Source organism: Hypanus sabinus (assembly GCF_030144855.1).
Source record: "Hypanus sabinus isolate sHypSab1 chromosome Y unlocalized genomic scaffold, sHypSab1.hap1 SUPER_Y_unloc_2, whole genome shotgun sequence".
In the NCBI taxonomy this organism is placed as follows: Eukaryota; Metazoa; Chordata; class Chondrichthyes; order Myliobatiformes; family Dasyatidae; genus Hypanus; species Hypanus sabinus.
In genome coordinates, this window is record NW_026779021.1 from 709,861 (window position 1) to 735,332 (window position 25,472).

A 25,472-nucleotide genomic window follows, 5' to 3' on the forward strand; every position below is an offset into this window, starting at 1 on the left:
TTTAGAAATCTCCAAATTAGACACTTTATTGCTCCTTTAATTCCTAACTTTCCTGAAATGCCAGTGAAAAATGCTATGGACATTTCTTTCCATTAATCCACTAGGTAAAGGTTTAATATCAATTATCCAAGATAAATTAGCAGCCTCACGACGGGCCCCTGTGGATAAAATTAAAATGGCATGGGAGCATGATTTAAATACCTCCTTATCTGATGAGAGCTGGGACTCGATTCTCAAATCGGTTAACTCAACCTCTCTTTGTGCTCGCCATTGCCTTTTACAGTTTAAGATTGTTCATAGAGCCCATAGGTCTAAATCTAAACTATCTCGATTCTACATTGACATTAGTCCACTCTGTGATAAATGCTAGAGGGGCGAGGCCTCTCTCATTCATATAGACAATAGACAATAGGTGCAGAAGTAGACCATTCAGCCCCTCGAGTCTGCACCGCCATTCTGAGATCATGGCTGATCATTCACTATCAATACCCAGTCCCTGCCTTGTCCCCATATCCCTTGATTCCCCTATCCATCAGATATCTATCCAGCTCCTTCTTGAAAGCATCCAGAGAATTGGCCTCCACCGTCTTCCGAGGCAGTGCATTCCACACCTCCACAACTCTCTGGGAGAAGAAGCTCTTTCTCAACTCTGTTTTAAATAACTGACCTCTTATTCTCAATCCATGCCCTCTGGTACTGGACTCTCCCAACATCTGGAACATATTTCCTGCCTCAATCCTATCAAATCCTTTAATTATCTTAAACGTTTCAATCAGACCCCCTCTCAATCTCCTCAATTCCAGCGTGTACAAGCCCAATCTCTCCAATCTCTCTGTGTAAGACAGCCCTGCCATCCCAGGAATCAACCTAGTGAATCTACGCTGCGCTTCCTCAATTGCCAGAATGTCCTTCCTTAACCCTGGAAACCAAAACTGTACACAATATTCCAGGTGTGGTCTCACCAGGGCCCTGTACAAATGCAAAAGGACATTCTTGTTCTTGTATTCAATTCCCCTTGTAACAAAGGCCAACATTCCATTTGCCCTCTTCACTGCCTGTTGCACTTGCTCATTCACCTTCATTGACTGGTGAACTAGGACTCCTAGGTCTCTTTGCATTTCTCCCTTACCTAACTCGACACCGTTCAGACAATACTCTGCCCTCTTCTTTCCTGCTTCCAAAGTGGATAACTTCACATTTATTCTCATTGAATGACATCTGCCAAGCATCTGCCCACTCACTCAGCCTATCCAAGTCTCCCTGTATTCTCCTAACGTCCTCTTCGCATGTCACACTGCCACCCAGTTTAGTATCGTCAGCAAACTTGCTGATATAGTTTTCAATGCCCTCATCTAAATCATTGACATAAATCGTAAAGAGCTGTGGTCCCAATACAGAGCCCTGTGGTACCCCACTAGTCACCTCCAGCCAGTCTGAGAAACACCCATTCACTGCTACCCTTTGCTTTCTATCTGCCAACCAGTTTTCTATCCATGTTGAAACCCTGCCCCCAATGCCATGAGCTCTGATTTTACTCACCAATCTCCTATGTGGCACCTTATCGAATGCCTTCTGAAGATCTAGGTACACAACATCTACTGGCTTACCCTCGTCTAACGTCCTTGTTACACCCTCAAAAAACTCCAACAGATTAGTCAAGCATGATTTGCCCTTGGTAAATCCATGCTGGCTTGGCCTAATCCTATTTCTGCCATCTAGATGTGCCACTATTTCGTCCTTAATAATGGACTCAAGCATCTTCCCCACAACTGACGTTAGGCTAACAGGGCGATAGTTCTCCGTTTTCTCCTTCCCTCCCTTCTTGAAAAGTGGGACAACATTAGCCACTCTCCAATCTTCAGGAACTGATCCAGAATCTAAGGAACATTGGAAAATGATTACCAACGTATACGCAATTTCCTGAGCCACCTCTTTTAGAACCCTCGGATGCAGACCATCTGGACCCGGGGATTTATTAGCCTTCAGTCCTACCAGTCTACTTATCACAGTTTCTTTCCTAATGTCAATCTGTCTCAATTCCTCTGATATCTTATGACCCTGGCCCATCCATACATTTGGGAGATTGCTTGTGTCCTCCCTGGTGAAGATAGATCTAAAGTACGCATTAAATTCTGTTGCCATTTCCCTGTTTCCCATAACAATTTCTCCCAATTCATTCTTCAAGGGGCCAACATTGTTCTTAACCATCTTCTTTCTCTTCACATAGCTAAAAAAGCTTTTGCTATCCCCTTTTATATTCCTGGCTAGACTGAGCTCATACCTGATTTTTTCTCTCCGTATTGCTTTTTTAGTTAAGATCTGCTGTTCCTTAAAACTTTCCCAATCATCTGTATTCCCACTCATCTTAGCCCTGTCATACTTCTTTTTCTTTAATGCTATACAATCTGACTTCCTTTGTCAACCACTGTGGCCCCTTCCCCCTCTTTGAATCCTTCCTTCTCATTGGAATGAACTGCATTTGCATCTTTTGTATTATGCCCAAGAATATCTGCCACTGCTGATCCACTGTCTTTCCTGCCAGGGCATCCGCCCATTTAACTTTGGCCAGCTCATCCCTCATGGCTCCGTAGTCTCCTTTATTTAATTGCAACACTGACACCTCTGATCTGCCCTTATCCCTCTCAAATTGTAGATAAAAACTTATCATGTTATGATCACTACTTCCTAATGGCTCCTTTACTTCAAGATCACTTATCAATTCCTGTTCATTACACATCACCAAGTCCAAAATAGCCTCGTTCCTGGTTGGCTCAAGCACAAGCTGTTCCAAAAATACATCCCTTAGACACTCCACAAACTCCCTATCCTGGGGTCCAGCACCTACCTGATTCTCCCAGTCCACCTGCATGTTGAAATCTCCCATAACGACTGCATTACCTTTAACACATGACAATGTTAACTCCCTAATCAACTTGTACCCAATATCCACGCTACTGTTTGGGGGCCTGTACACAACACCCATTAGGGTCTTTTTACCCTTACTGTTCCTCAGCTCAAACCACAGACTCTACTTCCCCTGTTCCCAAGTCACCTCTTGCTAAGGACTGAATCTCATTCCTCACCAACAGGGCCACCCCACTCCCTCTTCCCATATTTCTGTCTCTACGATAGCACATATACCCTGGTACACTCAATTCCCAGGCCTGATCCCCTTGCAGCCATGTCTCCGTTATCCCAACAATATCGTAGTTCCCCATTTTCATCTGAGCTTCAAGCTCATCTGTCTTATTTCTGACACTACGCGCATTCAAGTATAGAATTCTTAGCCCATTCCTCCTCTCTTTGCTTAAAACACTGTCTACTGTACCTAACCCAGCTCCCTGAACTTCCATCGGGCAAACTGCACCCTGAATTTTGATGACCTTCTCAAGATCACCCAAACCTTGTACACATTTAACCCCATGCACCTTCTGACCAACCCTCTGGATATGGATCCCTGCCCCCTGCACATCTAGTTTAAACCCCCAGAGCAGCACTGGCAAATACTCCTGCAAGAATGTTAGTACCCCTCCGGTTCAGATGTAGACCATCCCTTCGAAACAGATCCCAATGTCCCTGGAACAAAGACCAATTATCCAAAAACCTGAACCCTTCCTTCCTGCACCATGCTCTCAGCCTCGTATTAATGTGCATAATCATTCTATTCTTCGCCTCACTCGCACGTGGCACAGGTAGCAATCCCGAGATTGTCACCCTGGAGGTCCTGCCTTTCAGCTTCACTCCGAACTCCCTGAACTCTCTAAGCAGGACCCCCTCACTCACCTTACCTACATCATTGGTCCCTACATGGACCACTACATCTGGGTTCATGCCCTCACTCTCAAGAATAGCCTGCACCCAATCTGAGATTTCCCTGGCACCAGGGAGGCAACATACCATCCGAGACTCCCGATCTGCCCCACAAAATCTCCTATCTGCCCCCCTGACTATAGAATCCCCTAAAACTATCGCTCTCTTCTCTTCCCTCTTCCCCTTCCTAGTTGAGGGTTCAACCTCTGTGCCAGAGGCAGGACCACTACAACTCATTCCTGGTAGGTCATCCCCATCAACAGTATCCAGTACGGTATACTTATTGTTAATGGGAATGGCCGCAGGGGTGCTCTGCTCTCTCTGCCTGCTCCCCCTGCCTCTCTGGACCGTCACCCATCTGCCTACTTCCTGGTTTTTTGGTGTGACTACCTCCTGATAACTCCTATCTATCTCTGCCTCCACCTCCCGAATGATCCGTAGTTCATCCAGCTCCCGCTCCAACTCCCTAACTCGGTCTGATAGGAGCTGCAGCTGGACGCACCTTTTGCAGGTGTGGTCATCAGGGACAACTGTGTTGACCCTGACTTCCCACATACCGCATACGGAGCACACCACTGCTCTGACTGTCTCCCCCATACCTGAACTGGATTAATAGAATAAGTCTAAAAAGCACCTAGCGACCTTACCTTCTTCCCCTCAGCGAGCAATCACACAGGCTTACCGAAGTCCCCTTACGCCGAAGCCCACTTAGCCAAAGCCCAGGACTCTGCTTCCACGGACTCTGCTGCCCGCTCGACGCTGCCCTGTACTGTACTGCTCGACGCATATGTACTGGTTCTGTCCTAGCTTGGGAGAAATTTCGGAAAGATGTCTTCACTACGTTATCGTATATTCTGAATCAGCACCTAGAATCAAACCCCTTAATTGCTTTGTTCAGTTTCTAGGGCGAGACAGATTTACGTCCGAGTCCGACCAAATGCCGAATATTATCCTTTGCCTCTCTCCTGGCTAGACACTTGATCCTCCTCAGTTGGAGAGATGTTGCCCCGCCCACTCATGCTCAATGGCTTAACGACATCATGGCCTGCTTGGACCTCGAAAAAATTCATTATTCAGTTCTTAATTTGGACCTAAAGTTCCATAAGGTCTGGGGACCTTTTATCGAGTACTTTCATAACCTTCCTCTTGACTAGGGTTTTTTTTCTTTTCGGTCCCTTGCTTTCAGTTTCTTTTTTTTCTGGTAGTAGGCATTACTATCCTCTGTTGCTAAGTGTATTCACAGTCTGGGAGTTTGATTGTCCTGATTTATATTCTCTATATTGTGTTGTGGTTGGTCTGGAGTTTTTTTTGTGTTGTGGGGTTGGGGGAGGACACTAAGTTTACTTGTCTTCAATTTAGGTGCTTTTTAAAAAAATTCTCTTTCTCTCTATCATATTGTCATTGTATGCTTAATTTTGCACTGTATTAATGTTCCTCATTGTGATTCGGGGTTTTTTAATCTGTAAAATGTATTAAAAAAAACAATTAAAAATAGAGTTTATTGTGAATTTTAAAGAAATGAATACAGAAATGGCTTTCAGATCTAAAGGGCGAGAACCTGGGAAAGATTCCAACGGGAACAGGAAGAAGAAAAAGACCGATCCTAAGCGCACTGAATTGACCTACGAAATATTATTGGAGGTTTTAAATGAAAAATTTGAATTACAACGACAATTTTTCAAACAAGATATAGAGGCTTTTCGAGATTATATGGATAAGACGGATTCAGTAGTTAACCAGCAGCAAGTTCTAATCGCAACTTTGCAAGAGGACGCTCGGAAGCGAGACTTGATAATTGAAAAATTGGAGAAGTTACTTTCGACTACTAAACAGGTAGAAACACTTAAAAGCCAAGAGTGTCGACTTACGCATACTTGGTCTCCCGGAAGGTATTGAACAAGGGGACCCCTCGAACTATTTTGCCCAACTTTTAAAAGATGCGTTCCCTTCTGTATTCCCAGACAGTCCTCCGTTACTTGATCGCACTCACAGAATTATGCGTCGATCACCAAGTGCTTCAGCTAAACCACCGGTTGTAATTGTCCGATTTCATTATGTGCATGTTGCAAGATGGTTTTTGTTTCCAAAACCAGATTTACTCTATATTTTATACTCCAGTTAAAATTCTTTTTCGACGTACTAATTTTTTTATTTTACTTACTTCAATCACTGTACTTTAGCTTTGGTGATTATTACTAATCCTTCGAAGGTGAATTTTTTTTTACTAAGATGGCAGTTTCTTCTCTAAAATATTTTTGGCTTTTTTTTTGATTTCGCCATTTTTTTTTTCTCTCGTCTTCTTCCTATAATGCATTTCTTATCACAGTTTAATTTTTTTTTTGGTGTGTTTGGGTTTCAACCCGATTTATAAGTTACTAGTGATTATATTCTTTTTGTTTTTTTTACTAGCAATTATATTAAGAAGTTTGGTTTTAGTATAATGATCATTATTTCTTTAGAGTTTGGGTGGATTTTTTTTCCCTTTATATATGGAGTTGCCTTCTGCTGAAATGGGGGTAGATTTAGTTTCATTTCTCTTTCTTCCCAGCCTTCTCCTGGCTGGGGAGGGACTTTCTCCTCTTGGGTGGGGGGTGGAGAATTTTTCTAAATCTTATGTTCTTTACATCAGTTTTTATTAGTTTCTTCATTTGGGCTGATTTTAAACTACTAAAATGTCCGCGATGTCATCACTTCCTGGTCCCTTATTTTTGTTCCTCTTCCGGGTGCATGATTTCATAATTTGGTTAACCCTTTATATACCAAAGGGTTGTTTTCCGAAATATGGCTCAGACCATTAATTTTGTCTCTTGGAATACTAATGGCTTAAACCATCCAATTAAATGGAAAAAGATTTTCAAAGTATTCCAAAGACTGAATGTACATATTATTTTTGTACAAGAAACTCATGTGAGGAAAGAGGACAATTATCGCTTTTTTAGGTTTTGGAAAGATCAACAGTACCATTGGAATTCGAATGCTAAAGTAAAGGGAGTTTCAATTTTTATTGACTCCTCTATTGCATTTGTCCAGCACGGTACCTTTTCGGATCCGAACGGTAGATTTTTGTTAATTACAGGCTTACCTTTTATCAAGAAGGTTGCTAAGGTTAATGTTTATGCTCCAAATGTGGATTACCCCGATTTTTTAAAGTCCTTATTTACTTCTCTACCTAAATGAATATGTTAATAATGGGTGGTGACTTTAATTGTTGTTTAAATCCTTTGTTGCACAAATCTATATCTACTCTACCTAATAAGTCAGCCACTTGTATTAACTCTTTTTTGACTGATAATGGAATTTTTGATATTTGGAGATTTCGGCATTCTAAGGACAAAGAGTTTTCATTTTTCTCACGTTTATCATTCTTACTCGACAATTGATTATTTTTTATTGACTCTTGTTTTATTCCATCGGTAATTGGTTGTAATTATGATATTTTAGCCATCTCTGACCATGCTCCATTAAAACTTTCTATTAAATTTATGGATACAGCTTCTAATGCTAGACAATGGCGATTTGATTCCACCTTACTGCAAAAACCAGATTTTATTACATTTTTGAAGGAACAGATCGATTTCTTCTTTTCAACTAATTCCACGGATGATATTTCTTGTGGAACACTTTGGGACACTTTAAAGCATATATACGTGGACAGATTATCTCCTACTCTGTTGGTTTGAGAAAATGCATTAAGAAGGAAACTCTTTTATTGGTAGACAAAATTAAAGAGATTGACAAGAAATATTCGACTACTCCTAGTAAGGAGCTTTACAAACAAAGGGTTGAACTTCAAATGGAACATAGTTTATTACTTACATCTTCGATTGAAAATCAATTAATGAAAACCAGATCTGATTTTTATATACATAGTGATAAATCGGATAAACTGTTAGCGAGTCAACTGAAGAATGCTTCGGTTAAACGTCAAATTACTGAGATTCGTCAGCAGAATAGGGATCTGACAGTTAACCATGATGAGATAAACAAATCATTTCAAGATTTTTATACCTCCCTGTCTCATGATTCCCTCATGATTATAATACCATGTGTGATTTTCTAGGGAAATTGAATTTTCCAAAATTATCATCAGATGATCTTTCAACATTAGGAACTCCTATTACGGATGCAGAAATTAAAGGGAAATTAAATTCCTCTATGAATTCTGGGAAAGCACCAGGTCCAGATGGGTATACAGTAGAATTTTTAAATGTTTTTCCTCCACTCTTTCTCTTTGGTTATGCAGGGTTTTTGAAGAAGTAATTAGATTGGGTAATCTGCCACAATCTTTTTATAGAGCTTCCATTTCTTTAATATTGAAAAAAAGACCCTACTGACTGCACATTCTATAGACCAATATCCTTATTGAATGTAGATTCCAAGATCTTTTCCAAGTTACTGGCATCCAGGCTGGAGAAGGTATTACCTCAAATTATCTCGGAAGATCAAACTGGTTTTATTAAAAATCGCTATTCCTTTTCTAATGTTAGATTATTGAATATTGTTTATACTCCTTCACATAGCACTTCAGAATGTGTCATTTCATTAGATGCGGAGAAAGCATTTGATAGAGTTGACTGGCCATACTTATTTACTGTGCTTGAGAAGTTTAATTTTAGTCCGACATTCATTTCCTGGATTAAACTGATATATCATACTCCAGTAGCCTCGGTGTTTACTAACAATCAAAGATCTCCCATTTTTCGTTTAACCATATAACCATATAAAGTTTATTTCCGGGTACTAGACAAGGCTGTCCTCTTAGTCCGTTATTATTTGATATTGCTTTAGAACCCTTGGCAATTGCAATCAGAGAATCACAGAACATTTTTGGCATTAATCGTGGGACGGATATACATAAACTATCGTTAGATGCTGATGATTTATTATTACTTATTTCTGATCCTGAGAAATCCATTCCCGCAGTTATATCATTGTTGGCTCAATTTAGTAATTTTTCCGGTTATAAATTAAATCTTAGTAAGAGTGAATTGTTTCCTTTAAATAGACAGGTTCCAATTTATGGAAATTTACCTTTTAAATTAGTTAATGACTCTTTTATTTACTTAGGGATTAAAGTCACAAAAAATTATAACGACTTATTTAAGGTTAATTTTTTACCCCTAATCGATCAGATGAAATGTTTGTTTACTAAATGGTCACCAGTATCTTTATCTCTGAGAGGTCGGATTAATGCTATTGAGAAGGTTATTTTACCCAAGTTTTTATATATATTTCAAGCTGTACTAATTTTTATTCCGAAATCTTTTTTTGCTAATGTTGATTCAAAAATTTCCTCATATATATGGCAGAATAAAAATCCTAGATTAGGTAAAAGATATTTACAGAAGGCAAGGAAGGAAGGTGGATTGGCATTGCCTAATTTTAGATTTTATTATTGGGCAGTTAATATCCGATATTTGATATGTTGGTTAAAGGATTGGGATTTATCTTTTAGCCCTCATTGGGTGAACCTGGAAATTAAATCTGTACAAGGATTTTCATTGGGTTCTATTTTAGGGTCTTCTCTTCCTTTTGCTCTTTCTAAATTGCAGAAACGGATTGATAATCCGACAGTTAAACATACTTTACGTATATGGTTTCAATTTTGGAAATTTTTTTGAGTTGACTCAAGTTTGTTTTAAATATTCCTATTGTATCCAATTGCTTTTTTTATCCTTCTATTATAGACCAAGCTTATTCAGCTTGGAAGACTAAAGGATTACTACCATTTTCCAATTTATTTTTGGATAATTGTTTTATGTCTTTTGAACAATTATCAAATAAATATAATTTGCCTAGATTTCATTTTTTTAGATATTTACAGATTAGGAATTTCTTAAATACTGTACTTCCTACCTTTCCAAATCTTGTGTCTTCAGGTATTCTGGAGAATTTGTTTGAACTAAATCCTTCTCAGAAAGGGCTAATATCAAAACTCTACAATATAATTATGAAGATACGTTCAGAGCTCTTCTATAAGATTAAAAATGATTGGGAAAGAGAACTTAACCTTACTATCCCTATTGAGAATTGGGATAAAATTCTTCAATTAGTTAATTCATCATCTATATGTGCTAAACATTCATTAATACAGTTTAAAGTTGTGCATAGGGCTCATATGTCCAAAGATAAATTGGCTCATTTTTATTCCTATATAAATCCTATATGTGACAGATGTCATTCTGAGTTACCGTCTTTAACTCATATGTTATGGTCATGTCCGCTTTTGAAAAAATATTGGAAAGACATTTTTGATATTACTTCCACGGTATTGAACATTGATTTACAACCTCATCCTATTACTGCAATTTTTGGTTTACCAATGATGGACTCACTCCATTTATCCGCTTCTGCTTGTCGAATGATTGCATTTCTCACATTAATGGCTAAAAGATCTATTTTGTTGAATTGGAAAGAAATTAATCCTCCTAACATATTTCATTGGTTTTCTCAAACTATGTTATGTCTAAATATAGAAAAAATTAGGGGTTGTATTTGATACTTCTATTAAATTTGAAAAGATATGGAGACCATTTATTCAATATTTTCATATGACGTAACATGACCCTGTTCCAAGCATATTTGTTTTTCCAGTTTTGATTTTATATATGTTGAGAGGATCGGAGTTGACGACACCAATGATTTTGTATTTTTGTGAGATATTATAAACAGCCCATTTTTTCCCGTATTTTCTTCTTCTTTCTTTTTTCGTTTTTTTCCTTATTAGTTACTAGATTATTAGTTTTTTTTTGCATAAATTTTTTTCTTTTTCTTTTTTCTGTTTTTTTTAATATATATTATGATATACCTAGGTTTGCCTTGTTTATTTGTTACTTGTACCGTCCATGATTTGGGAATACTCATTAATACTGTAATCATTGCTTATGTATTCTTTCATGTTCAGTTGTAATGTGTATGTTTGTAATCCCATTATCTATGTATCAATTTTATTTTGTTGATATTAATAATAATAAAAAGATTGAAAAAGAAAGAAAAGAAAGAGAATACTAGACAGGTATATAACCATGTAACAATTACAGCAAAGAAACAGGCCATCTCGGCCCTTCTAGTCCGTGCCGAACGCTTACTCTCGCCTAGTCCCACCGACCCGTACTCAACCCATAACCCTCCATTCCTTTCCTATCCATATACCTATCCAATTATACTTTAAATGACAATACCGAACCTGCCTTTACCATTTCTACTGGAAGCTCGTTTCACACAGCTACCACACTCTGAGTAAAGAAATTCCCCCTCTTGTTACCCTTAAACTTTTGCCCCTAATTCTCAACTCATGTCCTCTTGTTTGAATCTCCCCTACTCTCAATGGAAAAAGCCTATCCACATCAACTGTATCTATTCTCCTCATAATTTTAAATACCTCTATCAAGTCCCCCCTCAATCTTCCAAAGAATAAAGACCTAACTTGTTCAATCTTTCCCTGTAACTTAGGTGCTGAAACCCAGGTAACATTTATTGGAGAATCCAGTTGCATCGTTTGCAGTGTAACCAAAACTATGTAACCAGCCTTGTGTTTGCTATTTGCTATGTATCCAAATTATTAGCCAGAATGAAATCTCTGTATTGTCTCTGTGCTATTGAACACATCAGTGCCTTGAGAATGTAGCTAACAGTGAAAGTAAGCATGTAGAGATAACGGTGGTAGACGGGATCGTGGAGTGGTGTGATGGTATGGGGACCAGTCATGGCCGAGAAGGGGAACTCGTGTTCCAGGGAGTAGACTAGAGCAAGTATGGGCTATGGAGTGGTGTGATGATATGGGGAGGGGACCAGTCATGGCCGAGAAGGGGAACACGTGTTCCAGGGAGTAGACTAGAGCAAGTATGGGCTATGGAGAGGTGTGATGGTATTGGGACCAGTCATGGCCGAGAAGGGGAACTCGTGTTCCAGGGAGTAGACTAGAGCAAGTATGGGCTATGGAGTGGTGTGATGGTATGGGGACCAGTCAAGACCGGGAAGGGGGACACGTGTTCCAGGGAGTAGACTAGACAGGATCGTGCGATGGTGTGAGAACCAGTCAAGGCACTAGAACAAGTATATGCCAATGAAACTGAGATAAGAAATTACTATAAAGAATACTGTGAACTAGGCTCGGCAGGCAATTAGTGACACATTCACTAATTGTCTCAGCTTTTGTTTTCAAATAATGGCTTACATTTCTTGAAGAATCTTCTGCGTCTCCTGGTTATTTCAAGAAACCACGACACATTCTAGTAAATCTCCTCTGTACTCTCTCTATTTTGTTGACATCTTTCCTATAATTTGGTGACCAGAACTGTACACAATACTCCAAATTTGGCCTCACTAATGCCTTGTACAATTTTAACATTACATCCCAAGTCCTATACTCAATGCTCTGATTTATAAAGGCCAACATACCAAACGCTTTCTTCACCACCCTATCCACATGAGATTCCACCTTGAGGGAACTATGCACCATTATTCCTAGATCACTCTGTTCTACTGCATTCCTCAATGCCCTACCATTTACCATGTATGTCCTATTTGGATTATTCCTACCAAAATGTAGCACCTCACACTTCTCAGCATTAAACTCCATCTGCCATCATTCAGCCCACTCTTCTGTCTCTCCGCAAACTTTGAAAGCCTACTTCATCATCCACAACGCCACCTACCTTAGTATCATCTGCATACTTACTAATCCAATTTACCACCCCGTCATCCAGATCATTAATGTATATGACAAACAACATTGGACCCAGTACAGATCCCTGAGGCACACCACTAGTCACTTGCCTCCAACCTGACAAACAGTTATCAACCACTACTCTCTGGCATCTCCCATCCAGCCACTGTTGAATCCATTTTACTACTTCAATATTAATACCTAAATGATTGAACCTTCCTAATTTTCCGTGCGGAACTTTGTCAAAGGCCTTACTGAAGTCCATTTAGACAACATCCACTGCTTTACCCTCGTCAACTTTCTTCGTAACCTCTTCAAAAAATTCAATAAGATTTGTCAAAACCTTCCATGCAGAAATCCATGTTGACTATTCCTAATCAGACCCTGTCTATCCAGATAATTATATATACCATCTCTAAAAACGTGTTCCATTAACTTACCCACCACTAAATTCAAACTGACAGGGCCTATAATTGCTAGGTTTACTCTTAGAACCCTTTTAAACAATGGAACCACAAATGCCATACACCAATCCTCTGGCACCATCCCCATTTCTAATGACATTTGAAATATTTCTGTCAAACCCCTGTTATTTCTACACTAACCTCCCTCAAGGTCCTAGGGAATATCCTGTCGGGACTCAGAGATTTATCCACTTTTATATTCCTTAAAAGCGCCGGTACCTCCTCCTCTTTACTCATCATAGTTTCCATAATTTCCCTACTTGTTTCCCTTACCTTACACAATTCAACATCCTTCTCCTTAGTGAATACCAAAGAAAAGAAATTGTTCAAAATCTCCCCCATCTCTTTCAGCTCCACACATAGCTGTCCACTCTGATTCTCTAAGGGACGAATTTTATCCCTCACTATCCTTGTGCTAGTAATATAACTGTAGAAACCCCTTGGATTTATTTTCACCTTACTTGCCAAAACAACTTCATATCTTCTTTTAGTTTTTCTAATTTCTTTCTTAAGATTCGTTTTACATTCTTTGTATTCCTCATTCGCTCCATGCTCCCTATATTTATAGTAGATCTCCCTCCTCTTCCTAAGCAACCTTCCAACATCCCTTGAAAACCATGGCTCTCTCAAACTTTTAACCTTTCCTGTCAACCCAACAGGAACATAAAGATCCTGTACCCTCAAAATTTCATCTTTAAATGACTGTTATTTCTCTATTACATCCTTCCCATAAAGCAAATTGACCCAATCTATTCCTTCTAAATCCTTTCGAATGTCCTCAAAGTTAGTCTTTCTCCAATCGAAAATCTCAACCCTGGGTCCAGTCCTATCCTTCTCCATAATTATATATGGAAGAATTTAAGGTGGGGGGTTATATGGGAGGCAAGGTTTAAGGGTCGGCACAACATTGTGGGCTGAAGGGCTGTACTATTCTATGTCCTATGTTAAAATGTGGCCTGATCTTCATCTAAGTCACAATAATGGACCAACTCAATCTAACCTAAATTAATAACAGACATACAATTGTACTTCTCGTCAATACTGAGTAAACAAACAGTCTAAGTTGAAAAAACTATATGTATCTCTGAGGTAATCCCTAATATATGGAGTCAGTTGTTCAATGAGATTGGAGGTGTGGGTTGTAGAGGTGTTCTGCCCTATATAAAAACACAAAGTCTGGTTACTGACAAGGCCTGCGCTTCTCGAGAGATCTATTTATGTGCACCATGCCACAATCAAAACATCTTTCAAAGTTCTTAGAAGAACTATAGAGAGGCATGAAGAGAAGCAGGAAATAAAGGCAGTTCTAAAGACCTGAGTGTAAATCAGTCCACAGTAAGAGAAACTGTCTACAAATGTGAAAACTCAGTACTGTTCCTGCTCTCCCTAGGAGTGGGCGTCCTGCAAAGATCACACCAGGAGCACAATGTACAATGTTGAAGGGAATGGAAAAGAACCCAAGGGTAACAGCAAAAGACCTTCCGAAATCTCTAGAACTTTATGAAGTCTTTGTTCATTTTTCACTATAACAAAAACATTGAACAAGAATGACGTTCATGGACACCGAGGAAACCACTGCTCTCCAAAACCAACATTGTTACACATCTCAAGTTTGTAAAGACTCACTGATGTTCCACTATCTTCCGGGCAATGTACTGTGGACAAATGAGACAAAAGTTGAACTTCTCGGCATAAATGCACACTGCTATGTTTCAAGGTAAAAGAACACTGCAGGACCACACCAAAACTTTATCTCAACTGTGAGACATCACGGAAAGAGCATTATCATTTGATGCTGCCTTACCATCTCAGGGCCTGGACAGCTTACAATTATGCAAGGTCAAACAGGTCTAAAATTCCTTCTCAGCAATATGTAAGTCCGATCAGCAGCTACTGAAAATGTTTGACGGAGGATATTGCTAGTATCAGTTATTAAATACAAGGATTCATATACCTTTTTCAGCCTGGACTGGGAAACATTGTGTTTAATAAAGACAAGAAAAGCACAATTGTTTCTGTGTTATTAGTTTAGGTGATAATGTAATAGGGGTACTGTCTTATTCCCTTTTATGGCCAAAGGATTTTTTGGTGCCCTTTTAAGACTAAAAGGTTGTTAACTGTTCTGCTGAAATTGCAAATTTTAGTTAGTCATGTATGTGAAGTATGGCAACTGTATTGTTTCTTTTTTAACACTGTACCAGCTTTATAATTACCCTGTGGTCAAAACTATCGGAGCAGGCTTTGCACCTAGATCCGCATACGAGGCTAAAATATGGACTCTTGCTGTGCTCATTGCTTAAGAGGAAGTAACTCAAAAGCTGTTGTAACTGTTAGAAGTTCTGCAAAATACCTGTATAAAAGGAACGGTATCTGTATACAAGGTAGAGATCCTAGGAGAGGGGCCCGGTCGACAAGAGGGTGATTCTTACCCACTGTAGATCTCAGATCTCTTGCCAGCTGGTCACAATAAAGAAGAAATGGTTGATTGAAATTATATGGTGTCTGACTTGACTTAATTCCACATAGGCAGATTGTGTTTGTCTATAATTGTAATTTAGATCTGACGATCAGGCCAAACTTCATGGGAAATCAATGCAGAAAACCAAGTATTTGCAAAGGGTTCACAAACTTTTTTCTTGCAACTGAGATTGATTTCAATGGGACAATTACACAATATTGTTATTTGAATTGGCACATTAAATTCAAGTGTAGTCAGAATCTTGTCCTGTTAAAGTATGAAACAAACTCTGCCTGTGTCCGCCAGAGAAAGCAGGATCTCCCAGTGGCCACACATTTTAATACCACGTCCCATTCCCAGTCTGATGTGTCTATCCATGAATCCACACTCAGGTTGGAGGAACAACACCTTATACACCATCTGAGTAGCCTCTAACCTGATGGCATGAACATTTACTTCTCTAACTTCCGTTAATGCCCCTCCTCCCCTTCTTACCCCACACCTGATTTATTTATTTTTTCCCCTCCCCTTTTTGTTCTCTCTCTGCCCATCACTCTGCCTGTTCTCCATCTCCCTCTGGTGCTCCCCTCCCCCTTTCTTTCTCCCGAGGCCTCCCGTCCCATGATCCTTTCCCTTCTCCAGCTCTTTATCACTTTTGCCAATCACCTTTCCAGCTCTTAGCTTCATCCCACCCCCTCCGGTCTTCTCCTATCATTTCCCCCTCCCCCTCCTACTTTCAAATTTCTTACTATCTTTCTTTCTGTTAGTCCAGACGAAGGGTCTTGGTCTGAAGTGTCAGCAGTGTTTCTTCCTGTACAGTTGGCCCTCCTTATCTGCGAGGGATTGGTTCCGGGACCCCTCGCAGATACCAAAATTCGAGTATGCTCAATTCCTTTATTCAACCTGTCTCAATGTGGTGGACCTTAGAACCCAGTGGAACCTCAGACCTTATTTAACCTGTCTCAGTGGCAGAGATCTGAATCCGCAGTGTTTTTGTTCACAAAAATAATCACAATAACGATTGAAAATAAAATGGAAATAATAAAGCCATCGGAAAGACGGGAAACGCCATCGGTCATTGGAAAAGCGTAAGGCTATGTCGGTCAATGATCAGAACAATCTTAAAGGATAAGGTGAGAAAGGCTCTGCTCTGATGAAAGCTACAATTATTTACCAAGCAACGCAGTGGTTTAATTATTGGGTTTTGGGGTTTATAATCCTCCACATCAACCCGGCATGATGGAGCACACACTCGAGAGTGGTCTGTCACTAGATCGAACTCGGGAACTTCTGTTCCCAAGCCCGGTGCTGAAACATACATTCTTAAGTGTTTTATATGCATAGTAAGGTAAAATATATACTATATACAAAGACAAATGTTTGACTGACGCTAAATAATACCAGATGTACCTGTTCTGACTTACATAGTAAGAGAACTTCCGATTTTTTGCCATCTCGATCCACGATAACCCACACACATTCTCCTGTATACTTTAAAACATCTCTAGATTACTTATATTACCTAATACAATGTAAATACTATGTAAATAGTTATTTTACTGCATTGTTTAGGGAATAATGACAGGAAAAAAAGTCTGTGCATGCTCGACCAACAAGTTCGATTTTTTTGAGATTCCGGTTTTTTTGAGATTCGCGGTTGGTTGTATTCATACATGCGGAATTCGCAGATAAGAAGGGCTGACTGTAGATGCTTCCTGGTCTGCTGTGTTCCACCTGCATTTTGTGTGTGTTGCTCTTTTTATGTGTTACTTTACAGAAGCTACAAATAGATTCCCATTCTCAGTAAACTACTCACTATTTTCCCAAGCAAAGCTTTCAAAGTTATATAAATTTGCTGAATTACACAAAAAATATAAAACTGTACATATAATAGAGTAGAACTGGTGCATGAAACAGACAATAAAGAAAGCCTATAGACATAAATGGGCAAACGGGCTTCCTTTATATTGACTAAGTGTTTTTATTTTAATACAGGCTCACCAAATTCAGATTATCAATATCTAAAAATATACAGAGCAAGCTCTGCTTTGTGTGAGCCAGTAGTCCATATTCTACTCTATATTAAGATCTTTTATTCTAACATTTTTTAAACATTATTTTTATTGTTTTCCCAGTAACAGAACAAACAGGATAAAAACAAACAGACAGGGTCATCATAGGTAAAGTAACATCCGTATCTTGTAATAGAGAAAATGAATAGAGAACTGGGTTACATTGCTGTACAAAGGTTAATCAAACTCATATATCCATAATTGTCCTTAGAAGACACAGGGGACTTGAAGATCCATAACTTTAAAGTTTATTCTGCAGGTTCACTCACAAGACAAAATAAAACTATGTTCTTCAAACCAAATAAATAAATGTACAGTGAAGAAGTAATTACAGGCTCAAATAAAATGTCAAATTTTCCAGTATCTTTCAAATTATCATTATACAGTACATCATATAATCCTCAAACTCTTTCTTTAGATATTTTAAACATGGGGATCATTCAAAAGACTGGTATTAAGTCTCCACAAGTTATCTTTGGGTTTGCTGTATTCTAATACTTTTTAAAAATTATTTTTGTAATAATTGCAATCTTCCTGCACACAGCTATTTGCTACAAGTAATTTGCCTTAGAAACTTCCAGACTACCTCAATGTCTTATATAATTGTTTTGAAAATCAAAACATAGAGGAACCATCGCAGACTCTCAAAGCCCTGATGATCCTGTGATTTTAACCTTTGAGGGCAACATGCAAGCAGCTTTCAGGAAGGTGAACCCATGAAAACTATCCAGCCTAGATGGAGTACCTGGCTAAACACTAAAAACATTTGCTGATCAACAGGCTGGACTGTTCACTGACATGCTTAAAATCTCACTTCAATAGTCTAAGGTATCCACTTGCTACAGTAGGTTTCAATTATACTGGTATCTAAGATTATTGTGGTGTTCTCATGCAGGTGTAGGAACTCTGAACTAAACACCGAGTTAAACCGTAGTCAATTAAGGAAAGATTGCAGTAAGATTAACCATTTACTGTTCACACTTCCACATTAATGTATAGTGAAAACTGTTGATAAAACAAAACAAAATATATACAGTATTTGTTTCCTTCTTGGCATCACATTTACAGTATAAATACTTGTAAAAGTAACACTACAACAAACTATATTACATTAAATTACAACATACAGTCAGAACCCACCTACGCTATTAACAAACTTTAAATACACTTCAACACAAACTTTCCAGCAATGCTCTCAATAGCAAAAGAAAATAAACTATCAACTGACAACGCAAGTGAATCTGCAGATGCTGGAAATAAATAAAAACACAAAATGCTGGCAGAACTCAGCAGGCCAGACAGCATCTATGGGAGGAGGTAGTGACGACATTTCAGGCGAAACCCTTCATCAGGAGTGAAATAACGTGGGATGGTTGAGGGGGGATAAGAAGTGGGGGGAGGGATGTCTCTACTTCACCCGAAAAATCCTCACTACCTCCTCACATAGATGCTCTCTGGCCTGCTGAGTTCTACCAGCATTTTGTGTTTATCAACTGTCATTTCTTTTAACAGAATCAGCATTAACATTTTTACCTCAGAGAAGGCGAGGCCTCGTTCTCGCATTGATCCTACACACACAAGCCCCCGCCTTCCCGTTTCTCCAAACCAGAATTTTCCCAGAAAATGCGGCGAAACCAAGTATGACAACATCACATCACAATACATCACAGACAATGAATTTACTTTCAACAACCTTAACTTTAACCAGAAAATAATTACAACGAATTACTAAAGCGAAAATGTAATAAAGCTAAACAAGTGCCTTAAGGGCAATACAATTATGGTAACCACCCTCAATGACTATCCACTAGCAGCACTCACATCCACAGTGACTAAGTATTTTTAGGAACTGGTGATGAAACACATCAACTCCTGATTGAGAAGTGACTTAGAACAGCTTCAATGGGTCGAGAACGACAGCCTAAGTCACTAGCTCCTCTGGAAAAACCATTATTAAGCCCCATTAACCCATCAAATATAATATTTTTCAAAAAATATTTGAACTGAAAAGAGGGGCAAGAATGGGGAGAAGAAATGGAAATAATAAAAGTGACATTGTGGAGCCTGCGTCCCGGAGGAGAGCAGCAAGCGGCTCTCCAACCTGACCATGTGCTAGTGAGGCGGCCGCCAGGCCTTGTTCAGTCGAAGGGTCGAATATCTTCGAAATCCTGAAAGGAATAATGGAGGTCCAGAAAGATATAAAGCAGCAGCTCCGTGATATTAAGTCAGAGCTCGCCAGCGTTAATCAAAAAATAGCGGTGGCAGAGACTCGCATTGAGAAGGTGGAAGATGACATTCAAAATGTGGAGCGGATACTGAGTAAGAGAATAAAAATAATACATCACTAAGAAGGTAAACTGCTTGACCTGGAGGGAAGATCATGGTGGAAAAATATCAGAATCTACATCGTTCCTGAAGGAGTTTATTGGAAAATTACTGCGGGACACGCTGAATCTTCTGTCGGCGATGGAGCTGGAAGTCAAAAGAGCCCACCGCGCATTCGTTCCGAAACCTACCCAGGATAGAAAGCCAAGGTCAATAATAGTTAAATTCCTTCAGTACAGCACCAAGGTGGAGATTCTGCAAAGGGCCTGGGGTAAGAACAGAGTATTTTTAGAGGATAAATTAAGTTTTATGACAACAGGACGCAGTTGTACCAGACAATGGAAGAGGCGACTACAGACATGAAGGCCAGAGGGTTCCCGTCAGCATGATCAAAACGAAGGAAAGCCTAGCTTATGAATTGTCCCGGTCGGCTTGGGAAATAGTGCGAGAATTGAGAAGGCAGGAGACGCGAGGAAGTCGAGAGAAACATATCAAGAAGAGACTGGGAGGTTCCGAAAGACAGTCCTCACCCCCTTCAGAAGAGCCATAAGGTTTGGCTAACTTTAAAAATGTTGAGAAGCTGAACAGAGCTACTCCTTCTACTCCTTTTCCCCCACCAAAATCAGAATAGATTATATATATATAAATATATATATATTTGAAAAAATATTCAAAACGGGAGATAAAGAGGGCAGATATATTCTGGTAAGGGGGAATAGAGACGGCAATTCAGTTACTCTATTGAATATATACGCACCCCCAGGAAGTGATGTTGGTTTCTTTCAGAAAATTACTGATATTATGGTAACGGAAACTGAAGGTCTCCTGATATGTGGGGAGACTGAAATTTACAATTACAACCAAACTTAGACTCTTCCAACAGAAAAACCTATGAAACAAAATCTTTATATAGGAAAGTTAATACACTTTTTGAGGATATTGGTTTAATTGATATATGGAGGGACCTTTTCCCTGACAAAAGGGATTACACTCATAATTCTGCTCCACATTCTGTATATACAAGAATAGACTATTTCACAACTTTTGGAAAAGACAAAAACAAAATAAGCACCTGTGGAATTGGGACAATAGATGTAAGTGACCATGCACCTATATATTTATCTGTTGATTTTGACCTCCAACCAAAGAATACTATTTGGAAACTACATTCAAGTCTACTCCAAAGAGTGTATTAACTTTCTTTATGTAAAGATTTTGTTTCTCAGGTTTTTCTATTGGAAGAGTCTAAGTTTGGTTGTAATTGTAAATTTAATTCTCCCCCACACAGAGTTACTGAATTGCCATCTATATTCCCCCTTATATATCTGCCTTCTTTATCTCCCATTTTGAATACTTTTTCAAAATTTAGCTTACATGAGATAAGAATAGCAACTCCTCTCCTATGTCCTGATTTATATGAAGAGAAAAACAAATTAGTGAAGCCCATTCTCTTTAGTTTTTTATGCTCATTATCACTTAAATAAATTTCCTGTAAATATACTACATGGGCTTGTTCTTTTCTCATTTTGGATAAAATTCTCTTATGTTTGATTGGATTTAACAGCCCATTGATATTAAAAGAAATTAATTTTACCTTGTCCTTAGCCATCTGTATTTACCTGTCAACGTATCATTCAAATTAGAATAAAACTTAATCAATCTACTCCCTGAACAAATAACAACCAAGAAACACAAATAATAACAAAAATGGCAACGAACGTGTGATTCCAAGGCTGAGGTCTCTAGTAGATGACCCTGTGTCGAGCTAGAGGAAATGTCTAGCTGTGGGGGATAACCCCTCCTACTTGTGAGTTGAGGGCCCCCATTGCAGTATTCATAAAATAAATCCATTACACAGAAAAGATTTCCCTATGTACTCCTATATATACATATGCACACAAATATACACACACACACACATATATTCTCATTTTGGTGGGGTAAAAGGAGTAAGTGAGTGAATAAAGAAATACAACTAAGTAATATAAAATCCATATTATAATAAGTATTTCTCGAGATAGGTATATCACCGTCTACTTTTGCTTCCGTTTAGCTTCTCAATATTTTTAAAGTTAGCCAAACCTTATGGCTCTTCTGAAGGGGGTGAGGACTGTCTTTGGGAAACTCCTGGTCTCTTCCTGATATATTTCTCTTGGCCTCCTCCCGTCTCCTGCCTTCTCAATTCTCGCACTATTGCCCAAGCTGAGTGGGACAATTCCTCAGCCAGGCTTTCCCTTGTTTTGGTCATGCTGACGGGCAACCCTCTGGCCTTCATGTCTATAGTCAACTCTTCCACTGTCTGGTACAACTATTATAAAACATTTGAAGTTTAGCAGGGTATGGTGTTTGAAATCTAATCTTATTTTGCTTTAGTATTCACTTTACTTCGGAGTATTCTTTGCGTTTCTGCAGGACCGCGGGGGGGGGGTGGTAATCTTGGTTGAGATATATTAATTTATCCTCTAAAAACACTCTCTTCTTACCCCAGGCCCTTCGTAGAATCTCCGCCTTGGTGCTGTACCAAAGGAATTTAATTATTATTGACCGTGGCTTTCTATCCTGAGTGGGTTTCGGGACTAACGCACAGTGAGCTCTCCTGACTTTCAGCTTCATAGCCGAGGGAAGATCCAGTGCGTCCCACAATAACTTTCTGACAAACTCCGTCATGGACGAGCCCTCCGCTCCTTTGGGAACATTGTAGATTCTGATATTTTTCCGCTGTGATCTTCCCTCCAGGTCAAGCAGTTTACCTTCTTGGTGATGTATTATTTTTATTGTCTTAACTCAGTATCTGTTCCACGTTTTGAACGTGATCTTCCACCTTCTCAATGTGAGTCTCTGCCACCGCTATTTTTTGATTGACGCTGACGAGCTCTGCCTTAATATCACGGAGCTGCTGCTCTATTTCTTTCTGGAACTCCCTTATCTCTTTCAGGATTTCGATCATATTCACTGCCTCACCTGAATGAGGCTCAGCATCCGCCTCGTTAACACTCGGTTGGGTAGGAGAGCCGCTCGCTGCACTCCTCTCGGACGCAGGCTCCGGAGTGTCGCTTTTGTTATTTCCATTCCTGTTCCCCATTCTTGCCCCTCTTTTCAGTTCAAATATTTTTTGGAAAAAAATCAGGTAGTATCAGCATAACTTAATTTCTTAAACTTTAAACATTTAACTACTTGCATTTTGACTATTTCAAGCAAAATTAAAATGTCCATTAAAAAAGGTCCATATGTATACAATTATGTCCAACATGATTAACAGTTATTAAACAGTTAATCTTAGAATGCATAGTCAAAGCATTGGATCATAAGCTGCAGCAAATTCTGCTGGCTTCAAGCCTGTATATTGCCTCAACAATCATCACCATTCCTCTTCCAGGAGGATTACTGGCTTCTTGGCGATTTTAAATTTTATACCCAATCAACATGCCTATCTACAAAGTAAATGACCAAAAGTAGACAAAACAATTCAGCCTCAATATTTTTAGTAAATGACAAGTTACTTATGCAAAAGCTTTACACGTTTTACTAAGTTTGGCATTCCTGAAGGAATAGTACCTGGTACCTCCCTTCCAAAATATGATTCAGATAGAGATTGTTATAGATTCCCATTCAATTACAAAGCTGAAGATCATTCCTTTCTGCCATGCCATTCAGATTAAACTCTTAAAATAAATAATCACTTTAGCTGCATTATTCACTTTGAAGCATCATCAAACCATGTAAACCAGGAGGGTAGAAAAAGGAAAAAACTCATATTTTCTACTAAGTAGGTAGCAAATAACGTTTCAGCTTTGATGCAAATATAGAACTCTCTAGTTCCTGTGGAATGATTAAACATTTGAATTTAGTGTGTAAGCTGTTAATACCTCTAAAGTTACTTTCAGGTTAATAAGGATTGACATCAAGTAGAAATCAGACACAACGGAAGATGATTTATAAACTGTAATTCAAACTCTATAAATTAAACCCAATTTAAAAACAAGCTTTACTAACTGAATATTAAACTCTGATGCACTCCTTTGACAAAACATGCAAAAAAGTTAATTACCTCGCAGGGATCTGAAGTGACACCTTGTAGGACTTCGTACAGTGATGTCATCAGAACAGAAACCCAAAAACTGTTCTTCCTGAAAGTAAGAGTCAAAAAGAAGTTAAAAAAAAATTATAAATGTTAATATCGCTTAAAACCAAACAATAACTTATTTTAATTTCTGTATTATTGTCTGGCAGAATGACATTACTCTAGAAGGGAAGCTCCTACATCATTTAAGCATGGCAAACAATCAAATCAGCATTTATCTTGATAAAGCAATTAAGTGAAAAAAATAATTATCACAATAACACAGTAAACGTACAACAATAAAGGCAAAGGCAAAGGTTCTTTGAGTGTGCCTTTCATATCTTCAGGTAATTCCGAGTTAATGCACAACTAATTCCATTAAGGTACATTCACTGTTAAGTTAAGACATACAATTTGCAACAAATCATTAATCTTAAAAAACTACAAAATAACAGTTTATTAGGGTAATGTTTAAAAGATTGGTTTTCAGTAGCTGTCACATCTAATGAGATGCTAATACTTATTTCTGGAGAAGTTGCCTATTTGCAAACCAAACCAAATCCGCCCCTTTGTTAAAAAATAACTGAGAAAACAGGGGAACTGAATCAATCTACCATAATCAGCATGACCCATAATGGGCCTGCATCTGACATGTTACAAATGCACAATCTCCTAGAGATCCTCTAACCAAATATGGTGCCGTAACAACAATTTCTTACTCAATGTCCACAAGACCAAGAAGCTGATTATTGACTTCAGGAAAAGGAAACCAAAGGACCATGAGCCACTTATCACCAGAAGTGAAGGGGGTCAGCAACCTTAAGTTCTGAGTTTTTTTTAGACCTGTCCAAGCACATAAGCATATAAAGCACAGCGGCACTTCTACTTCCATAGGAACTTGTGAAGATTCAACATGACATCAAAAGATTTGACACTTCCATAGATGTACAGTGCAGATTATACTGGCTGGCTGGATCACACACCACCTATTCTAAAATAGTTATTACCCCTCAATCATCAAACTTTGTTCAAGAGGGTAACTTCACTCAGATTCACTTGCCCCATCATTGAAATTTTCCACAACCAATAGACTCACTTTCAAAGATTCTTCATAACATGTTCTTGATTTTTATTGATTATTATTATTAATTTATTTGTATGTTTGTTTAGCAAACACGAGGAAAATCAGCAGGTGCTGGAAATTCAAACAACAACACACACAAAATGCGGGTGGAACACAGCAGGCCAGACAGCATCTATAGGTAGAAGCACTGTCGAGGTTTCAGGCCAAGACCCTTCGTCAGGACTAACCGAAAGGATAGTAAGAGATTTGAAAGTAGTGGGGGGAGGGGGAAATCCGAAATGATAGGAGAAGACCTGGGGGGGGTGGGATGAAGCTAAGAGCTGGAAAGTGATTGGCGAAAGTGATACAGAGCTGGAGAAGGGAAAGGATCATGGGATGGGAGGCCTTGGGAGAAAGGAAGGGGGGGGAGCACGAGAGGGAGATGGAGAACAGGCAAACAACTAAATATGTCAGGGATGGGGTAAGAAGGGGAGGAGGGGCATTAACAGAAGTTAGAGAAGTCAATGTTCATGCCATCAGGTTGGAGGCTAC

General features: G+C 38.9%; 1 protein-coding gene across 8 annotated transcripts in view; it reads right to left on the bottom strand.

Annotated features, from left to right (window-relative positions):
• LOC132386023 (histone-lysine N-methyltransferase 2A-like) overlaps positions 1 to 25,472 on the bottom strand; it is a 316,855-nt gene that overhangs the window by 247,802 nt on the left and 43,581 nt on the right. For all 8 annotated transcript variants that reach the window (XM_059958301.1, XM_059958298.1, XM_059958300.1 and 5 more), the window contains exon 2: positions 23,846 to 23,924. In XM_059958301.1, the coding sequence (XP_059814284.1) occupies positions 23,846 to 23,924 (79 nt within the window). The remainder of the gene's footprint in view (positions 1 to 23,845; positions 23,925 to 25,472) is intronic.